The following is an 18015-nucleotide window of genomic DNA, read 5'->3' as shown; positions in this document are numbered from 1 at the left end:
CCACTCCGGTGTTCTTGCCTGGAGAATCCCAGGGATGGGGGAGCCTGGTGGGCTGTTGTCTATGGGGTCACACAGAGTTGGACATGACTGAAGCGACTTAGCAGCAGCAGCAGCAGCAGCATGCATATTATAGCAGGCATTAGCACTTCATGTCTTTTTATGGCCAAATAATATCCCATTGTATGAATATATCACATTTCATCTATGCATTCAACAGTTGATGGGTATCAGGGTTGCTTCGACATTTTAGGAATCAGCAAACTAAAATGGACAGGAATGAGTGAATTTAACTCAGATGACCATTATATCTACTACTGTGGGCAAGAATCCCTTAGGAGAAATGGAGTAGCCATCATAGTCAACAAAAGAGTCCAAAATGCAGTACTTGGACGCAATCTCAAAAATGACAGAATGGTCTCTGTTTGTTTCCAAGGCAAACCATTCAATATCACAGTAATCCAAGTCTATGTTCTGACCAGTAATGCTGAAGAAGCTGAACAGTTCTATGAAGACCTGCAAGACCTTTTACGACTATCACCCAAAAAAGCTGTTGTTTTCATTATAGGGGACTGGAATGCAACAGTAGGAAGTCAAGAAATACCTGCAGTAACAGGCAAATTTGGCCTTGGAGTACAGAATGAAGCAGGGCAAAGGCTAGTAGAGTTTTGCCAAGAGAACGCACTGGTCATAGCAAACACCCTCTTCCAACAACACAAGAGAAGATTCTACACATGGACATCACCAGGTAGTCAATACTGAAATCAGATTCACTATATTCTTTGCAGCCAAAGATAGAGTAGCTCTATACAGTCAGCAAAAACAAGACTGGGAGCTGACTATGGCTCTGATCATGAACTCCTTATTGCCAAATTCAGACTTAAATTAAAGAAAGTAGGGAAACCACTAGACCATTCAGGTATGACCTAAATCAAATCCCTTACAATGATACAGTGGAAGTGAGAAATAGATTCAAGGGACTAGATCTGATAGAATGCCTGATGAACTATGGACGGAGGTTCATGACCTTGTACAGGAGACAGGGATCAAGACCATCCCCAAGAAAAACAAAAGCAAAAAGGCAAAATGGCTGTCTGAGGAGGCCTTACAAATACCTGTGAAAAGAAGAGACGTGAAAAGCAAAGGAGAAAAGGAAAAATATACCCATTTGAATGCAGAGTTCCAAAGAATAGCAAGGAGAGATAAGAAAACCTTCCTCAGTGATCAGTGTAAAGAAATAGAGGAAAACAATAGAATGGGAAAGACTAGGGATCTCTTCAAGGAAATTAGAGATACCAAGGAAATATTTCATGCAAAGATGGGCTCGATATAGGACAGAAATTGTATGCACCTAACAGAAGCAGAAGATATTAAGAAGAGATGGCAAGAATACACAGAAGAACTGTACAAAAAAGATCTTCATGACCCAGATGATCACGATGGTGTGATCACTCACCTAGAGCCAGACATCCTGGAACATGAAGTCAGGTGGGCCTTAGGAAGTATCACTATGAACAAAGCTAGTGGAGGTGATGGAATTCCAGTTGAGCTATTTCAAATCCTGAAAGATGATGCTGTGAAAGTGTTGCACTCAATATGCCAGAAAATTTGGAAAACTCAGCAGCGGCCACAGGACTGGAAAAGATGAGTTTTTATTCCAATCCCAAAGAAAGGCAATGCCAAAAAATGCTCGAACTACCTCACAATTGCACTCTTCTCACACACTAGTAAAGTAATGCTCAAAATTCTCCAAGCCAGGTTTCAGCAATACGTGAACCGTGAACTTCCAGATGTTCAAGCTGGTTTTAGAAAAGGCAGAGGAACCAGAGATCAAATTGCCAACATCTGCTGGATCATTGATAAAACAAGAGAGTTTCAGAAAAACATCTATTTCTGCTTTATTGACTATGCCAAAGCCTTTGACTGTGTGGATCACAACAAACTGTGGAAAATTCTTCAAGAGATGGGAATACCAGACCACCTGACCTGCCTTTTGAGAAATCTGTATGCAGATCAGGAAGCAACAGTTAGAACTGGACATGGAACAACAGACTGGTTCCAAATAGGAAAAGGAGTATGTTAAGGCTGTATTGTCACTCTGCTTATTTAACTTATATGCAGAGTACATCATGAGAAACTCTGGGCTGGATGAAGCACAATCTCAAATCAAGATTGCCAGGAGAAATGTCAGTATCCTCAGATATGCAGATGATGTCACCCTATGGCAGAAAATGAAGAGGAACTAAAGAGCCTCTTGATGAAAGTGAAAGAGGAGAGTGAAAAAGTTGGCTTAAAACTCAACATTCAGAAAACTAAGATCATGGCATCTGGTCTCTTCACTTCATGGGAAATAGATGGGGAACAGTGGAAACAGTGGCTGACTTTATTTTTTGGGGCTCCAAAATCACTGCAGATGGTGATTGCAGCCATGAAATTAAAAGGCGCTTACTCCTTGGAAAGAAAGTTATGACCAACCTAGGCAGCATATTAAGAAGCAGAGACATTACTTTACCAACAAAGGTCCATCTAGTCAAGGCTATGGCTTTTCCATTAGTCATGTATGGATGTGAGAGTTGGACTATAAAGAAAGCCGAGCCCCGAAGAATTGACACTTTTGACCTGTGGTGTTGGAGAAGACTCTTGAGAGTCCCATGGACTGCAAAGAGATCCAACCAGTCCATCCTAAAGGAGATCGGTCCTGAGTGTTCATCGGAAGGACTGATGTTGAAGCCAAAACTCCAATACTTTGGCCACCTCATGCAAAGAGCTGATTCATTTGAAAAGACCCTGATGCTGGGAAAGATTGAAGGCAGGAGGAGAAGGAGATGACAGAGATGAGATGAGATGAGATGGGATGAGATGAGATGGTTGGATGGCATCACCAACTCAATGGAGATGAGTTTGAGTAGACTCCGGGAGTTGGTGATGGACAGGGAGGCCTGGCGTGCTGTGGTCCGTGGGGTCGCAAAGAGTTGGACACGACTGAGCGACTGAACTGGGTTGCTTCCTTGGGCTTTTATGAGTAATGCTACAGTGACCATGCATGAACAGGTTTTTGTGTGAATGTATGTATGCTGTTGTGTCTCATAGGCCACATAACTGATCTTCCAACAATTTGATTCTGTCACCACTTTGCTTAAAAACCTTCAGTAGCTTCCCATTGTTCCTAAAGTCAGGTTCAAAATCTATGTGCGTGCATGTGTGTTAGTCGCTCAGTCATATGTGACTCTTTGCAATCCTATGGACTGTAGTCCGCCAGGCTCCTCTGTCCATGGGTATTCTCCATGTTGATCCACAAAGCTTACACCTTCTGGGCTCCCCTCTTGTTCTTCTGTTTCAGCCAAGAGCTTCCTCCTACACACAGAATCTCCTTCCATGGTGGACCTGAAAGTTCCCCCTCTCTCCCCTGACCTTTTCTTTCTCTAATCCCTCCTCTGGAAAGCCTGTCCAATGCTTCAGTCAAGGTTAGGTCAGCCTGCCACATGCTTTCATGGGACCCTTTTCCTCCCCTCCTCAGTGGGTACCACAGTTACACCCACATGATGACCTGTGTGAATCTGGTCAATGCTTCTCTTTTCTGCTCCAGCAGAGTAGGGCCCTTGTTCTTGTTCACCAGTCAGCCCTGGCACCCAGCACAGTTGGTGCCCAGCACACTTAGGCACTCAATAAATATTTGCTGGAGAAGGCAGTGGCACCCTACTCCAGTACTCTTGCCTGGAAAATCTCATGGGCAGAGGAGCCTGGTAGGCTGCAGTCCATGGGGTCTTGAAGAGTCGGACACGACTGAGCGACTTCACTTTCCCTTTTCACTTTCATGCATTGGAGAAGGAAATGGCAACCCACTCCAGTGTTCTTGCCTGGAGAATCCCAGGGACGGCAGAGGCTGGTGGGCTGCCATCTATGGGGTTGCACAGAGTCAGACACGACTGAAGCGACTTAGCAGCAGCAGCAGCAAATATTTGCCAAGTAAAGAATGGGTAATGATGGCAGCCAGCAAGCCACTTGTCTGGACGCTTCCTTTTACCCTGGAGTCTTCTGCAGGTGATGGGGGGACCCAGGCAGCTGCCGAAACCAGGATGACTCCTTTTTCTCTCTCCAGCCCTTCTCACCCTGTCACTCACCAGAGAGGCCTCTGCTTATGCTGAAATGGGTTTGGGTGAACTTCCCCCTCATCCTAAAATAACTGGAGCCTCACTGGGTCCCAGTGAACCCTGGGGCCCTCTTTCAGGACAGAGTGACTCCCTGTGGCATGAGATTCTGGGTAGCCCAAATGCCGCAGACTAAGCCATCAGTGGTAGCCATCCATTGGCAAGGGAAATGAGGAGGGCTTCTTGGAGGCATGGGCTACTCTGAGAGTAAGGAGCTGCATTTGCACAAGCTGCGTTCCCTTTTCTAAAGATGATTGCCTTTCTGCCGGTCTTGTTTGAAAACCTGCCCTGGAGGACATTCCAAGAAGAAACCATCCACCTTCTAAGACTCGGTTGCTTTTTCAAAACAACCTGTTTTCCTTTCCCCCCACAGATATGCACTTGTTTGGCCACTACCCAGCACACGACGACTTCTACCTCGTGGTGTGCAGCGCCTGTAACCAGGTCGTCAAGCCGCAGGTCTTCCAGTCCCACTGCGGTAAGTGGACTCCTGCACTGGCCGATGGCCAACATTCGAGAGGAGCCCTGCCCTGTGGTCTGGCCCTGGGTCTGTCTGAGCCCAAGGCCCTGGGTGAATCCCCCTGGGCTCTGCCTCGGCTTCCAGGCCGACTGCCTTAGAGGTAGTCAGGGGTAGTCCTCTTGCCAAAATGTTCGGTGCTGTGGGAGCACCATACAGAAAACATCCCGTTGTTTAGGTAGATGGGTGGTGGTCTTTGCAGGGGACAAAGGGGAGGGACAGCAGTGGCTCAAGGAGCCACTCCTGCAGCCCGATGTTCGGTTCTTCCGAGAGACAAGAGGGCCAGGGCAGCCCACCGTGGGGGCCACTGGGGTGCCAACCCCCAGGAAATGCAAACAAAGCCACGAGTTCAGCTTCTCCTCTTCCAAGAATCCTGCTTGTTAAAAAAAAAAAAAAGGAAAAAAACAGTCATGTTTGGGAACTTGCTTTCCCTCTATCTTTTACATCCTTGGTGTGAAACCCTTCAGTAGTTCCACAGCAAATGCTGGCCTCCTTCACTGCCGGTGTCTTGGGCACCCACAGCTAACATCCACATGGCTGCTCCCCTAAGAGCAGATAAAGAGCTACTAACCTGAGGATAGGAAGTGACTTAACCTGTCTTCAAACAGGATGTTGTTGGACCAGCCGATTTCCAAAGCTGTAATGTGCTCTGAGTTCCAGAACAGTAGTTCCCAATCTTTTGGTTTCAAGTCTCCTCTCTTTTGTTGAACATAAAATCCAAATGCCCTTCTGTAGTGTAAAATTTCAAAGTGCATTAAACATTGTACCTAAAAAAGTCAAAGCAATTATCATATCAAATACACTTTGGCAAATTACATATTTCTCCTTTCTCACACTCAGGGTTTCTTCTTTTCCCCTAGCCCTTCAGTTATCACCATTCTGTAATAAATAGATATAAAATAAAAGGAGATGAGCTTGTCTAATCTCACCAGTAAAGGTACTTGGGACTATTGAATAGTTATATGTATCATAATATCAGTTACATATATGTATATATGTATATGACGTTTACATAGCGGTGTGTTTCTGTATATAACCTGCGTCTGTGTGTGTACTGTAGTTGTGTTTCGTGTTTATAATATGTAGAAAGAAGAATCCAGGCTTCTGAGACTTTTTGACCTGCATGGGCACAGAGGCTCCTAGCAAATGCTGTACAAAGAGCTCCGTTGAGAGGCCAGGTCTTCTGCCCCTCGTGGCAGCCGCCTCTGTGACCTGGGGCTACTTGCTAAATGTCTCAGGGTTTGGTTTCCTCGTCTCTTCCACGAGTGTTGACTTCTGTGGGCGCTTCCCGCTCTAACGTTTTCATTTCTGGCAGATAGAGTATGAAAGGGGCAAGTCGTGTGCTGGGCACTCGCTGACCTTCTTGCTAGATGCCCTGTAGCAAATGACCCTCCCTTCCGCTGGGAGGAGAGAAAAGGCCAAACCTCTCCCAGGCAGATTGTCAGAGGCGCGGTGCTGATGCTACCAGCTGAGGTGACAAGTAGGGGAGTCAGTAGCAGAGCAGTGGCAAGACAATCCCACACAGCTGGCAGGTCAGGGAGCAACCATGGAAGCTCTGTGGTCCCTGCTCCTGTCTGTCTCATGAAGATGCAGGAAGGGATCATCATTCATTCATTCCTAGGATGTGCTGCTGTTCTAGGTGCTGGGGTACAGCAGTGAACGAGACGAGGAAAAATCCCATAAGTCGTCAAAACCTTCTCTGGGAACTTAATTCACTGACAGGGTTTCTGATGGAAAGAACCTAAATGGGACCCGGGACCCCCACTGTGCCCTGCAGAATTCCTCCCAAGGCAAGACCCCACATAGCCAGTGAAGGAGACCTCTAGGGCTAGGGCTTGGCTCCCTTGACACATGCCTCCCTCTATCCTGAGCCTTTTGGTTCAAGAGCAAGTCAAGCTTAGGGGCACAGCCGAGGATTTTGTAGCCATCTGCTCTGAGCAATGGCAGTAAATTAGTTTGGGGGTTTGGGGTTATGGATCTCATCACCTGAAACCCGGTCTTCCTGGGCTTCTTGCTGAAGCAGCAGACAAGCAGTGGTAGGACACGACCACAGCTCAGCAAACGGAGGCCCTTAAGCCTCCCTTGTCTGCCAGGTACATGTCCCACAGGTTCCCACCCACATCTATCAAGGGCAGGAGAACGCAAGGCAGAGCTCAGAAGCAGGGCAACACTTAAGGGGCAAGGAGGATTTCTTAGCTGCCCTAAGAATTCCTCCTGTAGTATCACAGTATTTCTTTTCTTGCTCTTTTACCTCCTATGACTAGCCTTGCTGTAATCAACAAGTTAATGAGAATGGCTTTGCATGAGGTACGAGGGACTGTACTAGATGCTTTCCTTATCTTTGAACATGTAATCCTCTCAACGCCCCCACTAAGTAGGTACCAATATGACTTCCAGTTTGAACTTGAGGAAGCAAAGGCTTAGGATTGCTTTGCCCAGGGTCTCAAAACTAAGCAGGTGTAGAGCCTGATTTTGAATGCAGGCAGCATAGCTCCTGAGTGAGGGAAGTGCGTGATTCCCTGGCTTGCATAGCCATTGTCCTTCACTTCCTCCCGGTGTGGCTCCCAGGCCCCTCTTGTTCTAGCCCAAACTCCAGGGCCTGAACCTCTGGGTGTGGCTCCCAGGCCCCTCTTGTCCTAGCGCAAACTCCAAGGCCCAAACTCCTAGGCCAAAACCCTTGCCTGCCAGGGAGCACATCATAATACCTGGCTTCAGATTCGATCATGTTAGCTGCAGAGTTTTCTCTCAAATGGAATCTCATCTATAGAACCCCAGTATGAATACAGATGCCCAGCAGAGCCATGGGGGTTGAAATTGGGGTGCGGGCTCAAGTGCCACTCTTCTGGCCTACTAAGCCACCAGGGTTCCTCAAAGCAGCATTTGAAGTTTGTTATAATGGAGAGAGTGTGGGCTTTGGAGGCAGACAGAGCATTTCACATGACTCCCCTATTAACTACATGACCTCAGGCTGGTGGCCTCCACCTGGTCTATAAAATGAGTGCTTTGCCTGCCACAGGGGGGTTTGGTATGAAAGAACTGGTGAGAGGCGCTTTCCTGTGGTACACCCCAGAGCATGGGTTCATTTATCTTCTCCCCATGGCATCTCCACGTGGCCTCCAGCTGGACACAGCTTGTCCCTCTTCATATTCACAGAACGCCTCCCCCGCTCCTGCCTTGCACTTCAGTTACCCGTGGGCTGTCTCAGCTATATCCACCAGCTTCGAGGATCCTTTCGGGACCAGGGATGTATTAATAATACCTTTTCAGCTCTGTATTCCCAGCACCCAGAAATGATTTCATCATCACTGGCCCTGGCCCTGGGAAGCAGAGTTGAGGTGCAGTGGAAGGGACACAGCTCGGGGGCCAGGTCCCAGTTCGGCCTTACCCAGCCCTAAGACCCCAGACTCTTCACCTTTTTAAGTGACAGGGGACTGGGCTATGTGTTCTCTTGGAAACTTGCTCATTCCCAGTGCCTGGGATTTGGTGCCTGATTTTAAGGATCACAGCATAATCAGAGGGACGGGTGCATGGCAGCCTTCAAGATTTCAGTGGCCTCGTTAAGTTAAATGGAAGATGTGTGTGTGTGTGTGTGTGTGTGCGCGCGTGTGTGTGTGTGTGTGTACGTATTTAGGCAGTTGGTTCTGAGGACTTTGGAGGTTGATGATAATGTGAAACAGTGAAAGCGATTATGGAAAAAATCATAAATTTTGGAGTCAAACAGACCTGGGTTCCTAGCTGTGAGACCTCAGGCTAATTACATGACCTTTCTGGGCCTCATTTTCCTCTGAAATGAAGGGATAGTTCCTGCCTTGCAGAGTTACTGTGAGGAACAGAGATAAAGTAGTTTCCTGGCACATAGTAAGGAAATAAAGAAAGGGTAGCTATTATTGTCAATAAAGTGTGGCTATTTTTTATTACGTTGAATGTTTCTTATGAAAAATGGGAAAACCAATTCAGTCAAGTGCTTCCTGACTTCGTTTCTCACCCTGTCTCGGGGGATACACGCATGGAGGTCAGCCTGCGGACTCTGGCCTGTGATTCATCTTTGGCTTCCCACACTCTTGGAGGCAAGACTTGTTGGCCTAAAGACGATTACATTGCCAGGAGTCCTGAGGATCCACCTTTAAGAATATGGTTTACATTCACATTGGGCTCCAGTGTCTGCTCCTTTGGAAACACCATGAAGCTCCCAGTATCTCTGGGGTCCCTGCCCAGGTCGAGCCAGCCTTGGCCACCTCCCTCCCCACTCCCAAGACTGGCTGCTTTCCTCTTATTCCTGACTTTGTGCCCCAAGCTTGTGTCCAGATGTAAAAAGCAGGCATGTGCCCATTGCTCAGGAGAACCTCTGCCTGGCCTGGGGCGGGGGGCTCTCCAGGCCACTGGGGCTGTGCCAGTGGCTGTGCCACCCCACCTGTGTGGGCCCTTAGGTCTGTTGCCTCTATATAGCAGCCCTTTAGATGCTTTTTAGACCTCTGCCCAGGAGATTACGATTTTGAGGGATTGGTTTGTTTCTAAAATCTCTTAGGTGAGTTGATGATGTTATTTAGGCAATAAGATAGAAAAGAGGGAAACAGAAAAAGCCTCTCCTTAAATGAACTGATCTCACTCAGCCAACATCCTTACCCTTCATAGCTGTCCAGCCCAAGTTGTGACTTGATGCACTGACATGATGTGGGAGCTGCGTGGTTGGGAATTGCCTCTCTGGGGTGAGTCTTCTTAGGTTCAAGTTCTACCACTTGTTAGCTGTGTTACCTTGGGCAGGTTACTTTGCCTCTCTGTGCTTCAGTCTCCTATTCTTAAAATGGGATTGTAGTTTTTCTCCTAAGATCGTTTTGATGATTAAAGGAGCTCACATGTGGAAAGTACTTTTAGCACAGTGGTGGAACAAAGTTTGCTTTTAAAAAAAAAAGTTATGCTTTCATTAACCAAGTGATAAGCTACAGAGATTTATAATGAAGTCTTGTCCAAAGGATATTCATTTATGATTACTGTGCAGTGTGAGGGTGACCTTGGTGACTTTCTCTGTGTCGGGATTGTGGATCCCAGCCTCAGTGCGGAGAAAGTGCCATTTCTTCTGAAGAGTCCCCTGTGTATGTTGTGTGTGTGTGTGTGTGTATGGGGTCCCATTTGTGTGCATAAGCCTGTATATAAGCTCAAAACTAGAAGGTTCAAGGTACCTACAATGAAAAAATATTTTTATTACATTTAGAAGTTACATATGTTTAATCAGTTTGAAATATTGTAAGTAAGGGGGAAAATAATAAGTAGATTCTAGCTGTGGTTTTGTAATTGGCTTGGACATTTATGAAGTTGTATGATTTGCCTAAATGAAAGGAGTATGATTTTTTCTGTCCTTATCTCCTAATATATTTACATAATAAACTACCATAAAGAATAGTTTCTCAACAGCAGCACAGTTAACATTTGGGGCTGGAAAATTCTGTTATGGGGGCATCCTCTGTATTGTAGGATATTGAACAACTTCCCTAGCTTTTATCCACTAGATGCAAGTAGCTACCCCCACCCCAAGGCATGACAGTGAAAACTGTCCACTAGGGGACAAAAATGACCCCCAGGTGAAAGCCACTGCTGTGAATTACGACATCTCCATTTGTTGTGTAGTATTCTGTGCTTTTCTGTATTCAGGTTTTCCTCCCCCTTCAAATACGTGTGTGTGTGTGTGTGGGCACACTAAGCCCTGAGATCAGTTCTCTGGAACCACACAGTAGCATGTGGAAAGTTTACTAGTTCAGCCTCCAATGAGCTGGTCATCGGGATAATTTCCCCATCACGGTCATATTCAAAGCATAAAACAAGATAGATTGCTGAAGTCCATAAAATTGCAGCCCTTCCCACCTCAAAAAAAAAAAAAAAAACCAACGGGGAAAAAGTGGCAAAAGAAATAAAACATTCGTATACGAAGATCCTTCAGAATTTTTCAGCCACTTTTGGTGCTCACTCTCCAAGCAGAAAACCATACGGCGCCCTACACCCCAACCATCAGACAGATATTCCTTGGATGTCACTGCTACTTAAATATATATTAGAACCAAAGAACCTAGATGTCATTCAAAAGACAAGATAGGATTAGTTTTTTCCCTTCTTAGAGAGGACCTTTTAGTCCCTTTTTCTGATTATATTTTTGAATGCCCTTCAAGTATCTCTTTTGCATGTTGATGGTGATGCAGTAGAATTTAATGAACTGTGAGCTAAAGCAGAGGGGCTGAGCCACAAAATAAATGAGTGGCAGCAACTGGCTCCTGGAAGCTGGCACCTCCATCCCTTGCGTGCACATGCAGATGCTGCTGCTGGGTGGGGACCGAGAGCTGCAGAGCCCGGCGGTGCCACACATGGAAGCCTCATTAATGAGGTTTCAGGGTTTCCTGCAATTGTTCTCTTTATTTTGTCTATCTCCGGGTGACCTCTAGTTGAGGAGGAAACAAACCATTTGTGCTTTTGAGCCCTAGAGAAAGGGAGTCCCTCCTAATGTCAGTGCCCCTGGGCTTCCAGGGTATCATCACTGGCTAATTATCCTGCCAGAACTTCCTTTCCGAAGGTGTAGATTGCCACAGAGCAGGACTGAAGTTTTTGGTCAATTAAATGGGATTTGTTTGTTGAGATTAAATTTCTGTTGTTATTGTGAGTTGTTTTTTATGAACTAGATTATTTACACCAGAGACAAATAAAATAATTTAAGGAAATTGGTCAGATTGAACATATTCTTTGTCAAGTCCGGCAGTATTAACTAATAAGACTTGGCAAGATCAGGTGAATCTGTGCAAACTTGATTTTGTTAGGGAGATTCTTTTTTTAACCTTAATTTGATGAATGTATCCCTGATCTAAAATTAACTCCTGGCTTGATGTATCATTGGGGTTCCTTACAGTCAGAAACAATGTCTGTGATTGTTTCTTCTTATGTCATCTTTCCATACTCCCTGGTAAAGTGTAACCATAGGACAGATACTAAGGAAATTCCTACAGTTGTTTCTAAGAAGATCCCAAAGCAAAACTAATCATGGACTAACAAATGGTGATACCTTATATCAAGAATTACAACTGAAAAAATCTACAACAAAGTAGCACCACATTTTGCATCCCTTCAAATGTTTATATTTTTGAACTTGCTGCTGCTCAAATTAGAATTAAAAATGTATCTAGAATATAGCAGGTTGACCTGGTCCCAAACCCTAGCTTTTCTTATCTGTTAATGGAAGACAAAAAGTACCAATAACAATTATTGAGCACTTATATATGCTAAGATTTTTTTTAATTTAATCCTGCTGCCACTCTAAGGTGCTAAGGTGCTCTAGTCCCATTATTCCTGTCTCACACCCAAGGACAGGGAGACTCAGAGGATTTCATAAATTTCCTCAAGATCTCGCTGATGTAAGTGGCAGAACTAGGATTCCAGCCTATGTCTGACTCTTGATGACTTTACTGATTGAATGTTTTGGATCTCAAACTCCCTGCAATAGCATAACTGAACTTCCATACCGAAAGGTTGTTTTGGTCCCCTGTAGGATGCTGGAGCCTAAATGCGGGTGCTTGGGGGCACCTGAGTTCCCTATCTCTCATTTTTCTAACTTACGCTTCTGATTGTCTGCTTGTTGGCATAGGTGAAAAACGTGGGCACAATTTTGAGGGAAATCAGAATGGAAGAATAAACTGGTTACAGTCCATGTGTTGAGAGTCATGGCATTTGGATAGACCTTTAAATATCAAAAAGTAAAAAGAGGCAAGCTTGTGGGAGAGGTGGAACGGGTACCACCATCAGTTCTGCCTGCAGTTTCTTGTTCATCCCCAACAAATGAGCAGATCCGTAAGAGCCCCACCCCTACCACCAAAACAGTAGATAATTTCCTCTAAATTCAGTGGAATTCCCTTTTCTTGCACGTTTCTGTGAATCAGGTAAATTTTACAAGTAGACAAATAGCAGATGTAATGATTCAGCTAAAATTTAGAGATAGATTAAGAGGATGTTCATAATTTTAGCATTACTGAATTCATTTTTACTTGAAAGAAAAAACCCCTCTTCTTATATCTCATTCAAGCCTGTTTCTTGAAGGCTGAATCTCTTGGGTTACCTTCTTCAGAGTCACATAGCTTTGATTCATTCATTTATTTTAAAAATATTTATTGAGCACCTACTATATGCTAGGCATTGTTCTAGTGCTGCAGACAAATAATGGTGAACAAGACTAGGGTGTGACTTTCTTGAAGCCTGCATTCTGATAGTTTAAATAACGTAGATGAAAATGAGATCAAGCCATAGGAAGAGCACATCAGGTGAGGTGTTTTGAGGGCTTCAGAGAGGTGGGTGGGAGCAGTACTGCAGACCCCTGTAGGGCAGAGCCCAGAGTTTGGGCTTCATTCTGGGTGTGGTGAGAAGACACGGAAGGACCCTGCATGAGGGAAAGACATAGTCTGACTTGTGTTTTCAGAAGGTCACTCTGGCTGCTTGGAGTCTGGGAGACCTTGAAGGGACTGAGGCATAGCTGTGCAGGTGGATAGTGAAGGGTAAACGTGAGATCTATTTTGGAAATGTAACTGACAGCATCTGCTGATGGATTACATTGTAAAAGGGAAGGTCCACATTTAGAGTTAGTTAGAAGGGGAATGGCCAGTGACCTATAGAAAAAGCAACTGAGGATGACAACATGGGAGCCAAGAGCAGAAAGTGTTTGTAGAGCCAATCAAATGCCAAGTGGTTGAGCGAGAAGAGAAAAGGTCACTAGATTTCCACCAAAGGATGCTGTTGACCTCGACAATAGCCATTTCAATATCTTGGGATTTCTTTTTTCCAAGTATAGGTGATTTTATTTTTATATCACTGATAAACCTCTTTTTAAGCTAGTGACACCCCAAGTGTTTTTCCACATTTCTGCTGAGCTCAGCTACAACCCAACTAAATTGTCAGCTGGTCCCTGTGCCCTTTGCATCCCACCAGTCACTGTGCCACAGTCACCTGTGAGCTCTAGGTACTCAGCTCCCGAGGGCTGAGACTGTGTCTTCTGCATCCTTGCGTCCCAGCCTGGAGACATTTCCTGGCTTGGTGCACAGACAGCAAGAAGGAAGGACTCCTCTAATCCCAACTCAAGTGCTCTTGGCACTCCCCACTTCACCAGCATTAGCATATATGACAGGTACTGCAAATGCCTGTTTACTCATCCACCCCATTGCACGCACAGACAGAGGCACAAGCTAGGAGTTTTGAGGAGCCCTTTTGTAGTGCTCACCATTGTGTTCCCAAAGTTAACACGATGAATGCTGGATCTACAGTTGGTGCTCAAAACACTATTTTAAAAATGCATTTTGGAAGGAAGGAAGGATAAAGCAAGACTGGAAGGAAAACTTACTTCCAAGTTGGGAATGAGCCAAAGTCCACAGGTAAGCGAACACATTCGTTTAGAAGATGTTGCTCCTTGAAAGAGAAGTACTGTCTCTGTTCAGATGCAGCTGATGCAGGGGAACTGTCCTGCCTCACTTTGCACTGGAGAGGCTGCTACTTTGATCCCTGACCACAGCTGAGGTCTGGAAGGCTTTCACTGTAACATGACCCCGGGCTTCTGACTCATCTCTGGCTTGTCCTCGCTGTTATATGGGCTGCTCCATTCCATTCCTCAGAGCTGTATCAACCGAGGAAAATTAGGGGAACAGCCATCGCTTTATTTAAATCCAAGTAAAGAATGTTGCCAGCGCTGATTCCAAAGGTCATTTTGGAATTGCCCCCATCTGGGGCAGTGAGCAGAGCAGCAGTGTTTCCTCCCTGGAGTAGTCCATCCGTTCACTGAGAGCTGGGGCTTGGGTGCACACACCCGCCTGGGAAAGACTGTGCCAGATTCCTCTCTGGAGGTTCTCCGCGCCTGTTAGCCCGTCAAAGCACTCAGAGGTCTCGCGGTAAAAACAGAAATGCCTCCCTTTTGCTTTGGAGTCCCATCGCTCTTCATTTATCTGAATTCACCAACATGTACTGAATGACAATAATAATAACAACAATAATGAACGTTTTTGTTAGTAATGTGGTTCCAGATACAAGCCCACTCCTTCGTCCGTGCCCCAAGCAGAAAGACAAACATCTTTTCCAATCCTGCAGGAGAAATTGGCTGTGGAAAGTCTCCCATCCCGAAACTGTGTCTACTGTACTTTATGAGTGGAAGGGTTTTCAAAGGTGGTTTTGACTATCTTTCTTTTTCACCTCTCTCCCTGATGCTAGAACCCAGTTCCCATCCAAGCTGCCACTCCACCATCAGTTTTCCTTTTGGAAGAGCATCAGGAGTATTCGCTCAAGGAGCTGACTCTGAGTGCTTTGCCTGGGGTCACTGTGAGGTCCCACCCAAAGTGTCACATATAGGAGTGTATAGGCTTGCCTTGGGGACGCTGGGGCCGGGTGGGGGGTGTGTCTACAGAAGGTTCCAAGCTCTATTGTCTCTGAAGTCAAAGTGCTTCTTCCTATGTCTTGTGTATATTTACTATGGCAGGTTTTCTTCTCTTCTGGAGAAGGTGCTGTTAAGCTGATGTGGCCTCTTACAATCGATGGCACCCTGGAATCAAGGAAATACTGTAGTGGAGAGTCTGCCCAGGACTGCTCTTTCACGGGGCCGGCACTTCTGGAAAACAAGTGCACTTTGGGGAATGCTGCATGGAAGGCACATGGGAAATAAATACGTCCGGGAGAAAATGTAAATTGAAGGGAGTAAATGATGAAAGATTAGGTAAACAGTTCACTGTGATGAATCTTACTTCACGTGGAATGAATAATCGTGTTTGGTTTTTTTTCCCCCCAGAGAAAGTAACTCTAGTCTTTATTTTAGAAAACTGGAACTACCGATTTCTGTCTAAGGTTTGCTTCCTAACCAACCCTGTTATTTGTTTGTTTATTAGCGTCATAAATGCTTTGCTTTTCTCTCACAGGAATGATTTCTTCAAAGTCCTGAGGCCTCTTTCTAAGGTGAATGTGGCTTCCCTCGTGTGGTGGCTGTGTTTTTGTCCTTGTCTCGCTAGGTGGCTTTCCCCACCCCATGTGCCGTCCTCTCAAATGTGCCTGCCTCCCCCGAGAGCCCTGCTGTGCCATCCCCAAGTAGTGAGAGTGCTTTGACACTAGCCCTGACTGACCTGCTAAGTCAAGGACTCGCCTGTCAGCTCTGAGGCGTCGTCTGATGGTGGCACTCTCTCTCGGTGCTTGTGAATCGTTATTGGTGCATTAAAAGAGGCAGGACCTGGACAGCAGCTTGGAAAATTCTTGTGCCACTTTTTCAGCTTCCCCTGTCATACTCTTACCACTGTGACACTCACCCTAGGTGTAGGGAGCCTCCGTCCTGACAGCGAGCCTCTGCCTCAGGTCCTCTGTAAAGTGAGGTGGTGTGGATGATGTTTGAGAGGGGCTGGGAGACCAGTGAGGAGGCCCAGGACAGGAGGGGGAGTTCCCCTGAGAGCTGCCCCCACTCTGACTGGTCATATTTGTGAGCCAGGAAACCACTGAGCTATTTTGATCACCACAGGTGCCCCTAACACAGGCAGAAGAGCTGTGGTCCTCTCTTTTATTTTCTTATTGTTCCAACTCCCCAACCCCCATCAGCCCACAGACCTTGCAGACCTGTGGTCAGTGTGACTTGACCAGTATCACCCCATCCCACATTCTGTTCTTTTTAGGTTGTTTGGTGTTTTTCTTTCTAATATTTCTTTCATCATTCAGCCAGTGCTGGCATTGGGTTGAATTGGCCACATAGTCCAGAGGAAATGGTTGTTTTGGGGTTGGTTTCAGACCACTTTCTATCCCAGGGGCACATAGACTTGTCTGTTTTGTGTGTGTTTCCTATGCAGCATTTCCCGATCATTTCTCAGAAGTTCCTGGCAGACAGAAGGTCCCATATCCACTGTTAACTAGGAGTTTATTCAGTTCCAGGACCCTCTTAATTGTAAGATGCCACATCGATGGAACAGCACCTGTTCCAAGGTGACTGGAGCCCTTCTAGGACAGTCTTTGCATCCAGCCAGTAGCAGCTAACTGGGCTAGTCTCCTGGGCTAGCCCGAGGAGATGGGCATAGTGTGGTGGAACAGGGCACAGTCTGGGGAGCGAGCCAACAGCAGCTTCTGGGGCCGTATGACTAGGTCATAATTAACCCAGGCACATCCCTTCTTTTCTTCCTGGGGTCAGGTACTTTACCTTCCCTTTGGTTTAGAATTTAGTTCAAAGTACAAAATAGTGACGCTATAATGGCTTGGGGAGTTTCCTGTTTCTGGTGATACCCCTGACAAATCTCATATAAATTAACCTGGTCCCAGATCAACTAGGCCACATGTAGAAAAAAATCACACCATTGCCAAGTAGTAATTGAGGAGTGCGGTTTTAGTTTCCAAATGTAAAGTTTGGTCAGGGGGCCTTACTATTTTTATTTTTGATTTCTAGTTTAATTTGTGATAACCAAGGAAAGTTATGTTATCCTTATAAGGGTAAGGCAGGGTAAGGCATAAGGGTAAGTTTAACATATGTTAAACCTATTTAAAAAAGTAAGCTTTATAACTTAGGATACCTCCCTTGTGATTACACTAGAATTTTTTTTAATGTCATACGTGATTGGAAAATTTGTATAATCTCACTTTTATGTGCAGGGTTCCATATATTCATTGTTTATTTTGTTATTCAGATCTTGTATATCCTCTGCATTCTTATCTGCGTGGTCTGTAATTTCTGGGAAGGGAGTTTTAAGTCTCTTATGATGCTTGTATGTCAGTCTCTCCTGAAACGCTAACACTTTTGCTGTACAATTGTGAGGCTGTGCTATTGGATGTTGTTGTTAGTTTCTAAGTCATATCTGACTCTTTGCAACCCCATGGACGTCAGCATGCTAGGCTTTCCTCTTTTTCACTATCTCCTGGAGCTTGCTCAGACTCATGTCCATCGAGTCAGTGATGCCATCCAACCATCTCATTCTCTGTCACCCTCTTTCTCCTGCCCTCAATCTTTCCCAGCATCAGGATCTTTTCAAGTGAGTCGGCTGTTTGCATCAGGTGGCCAAAGTATTGGAGCTTCAGTTTCAGCATCTGTCCTTCCAGTGAATATTCAGGGTTAATTTATTTTAGGATTGACTGGTTTGATCTCCTTGCTGTCCAAGGATACATATAAGTTTATGACTCAAGTCATTTTAGTGATGGAGTATTCATCCCTATTAATGCTTTTGCCTTAGGGCCTATTTTTATCTGATTAACATTGTTACCTAATTTTCTTTTGGTCAATATGTATTTGCCTTATCTCTTTCCAGTCTTTTATTTTCAACTTTTCATTTTGTTTTAAGTGTCTGTCTTGTAAGCAGTATATAGGTGGCTTTAAAAAAAATCCAATCTGATAGTGTC

General features: G+C 45.3%; 1 protein-coding gene across 7 annotated transcripts in view; it reads left to right on the top strand.

Moving 5' to 3' along the window:
- Positions 1-18015, top strand: part of ATXN7L1 (ataxin 7 like 1) — a 252662-nt gene that overhangs the window by 92518 nt on the left and 142129 nt on the right. For all 7 annotated transcript variants that reach the window (XM_055590218.1, XM_055590217.1, XM_055590214.1 and 4 more), the window contains one exon: positions 4519-4623. In XM_055590218.1, the coding sequence (XP_055446193.1) occupies positions 4519-4623 (105 nt within the window). The remainder of the gene's footprint in view (positions 1-4518; positions 4624-18015) is intronic.

This window comes from Bubalus kerabau, chromosome 8 (assembly GCF_029407905.1).
Source record: "Bubalus kerabau isolate K-KA32 ecotype Philippines breed swamp buffalo chromosome 8, PCC_UOA_SB_1v2, whole genome shotgun sequence".
NCBI lineage: Eukaryota > Metazoa > Chordata > Mammalia > Artiodactyla > Bovidae > Bubalus > Bubalus kerabau.
This window is presented reverse-complemented; position numbering and strand designations above follow the sequence as displayed.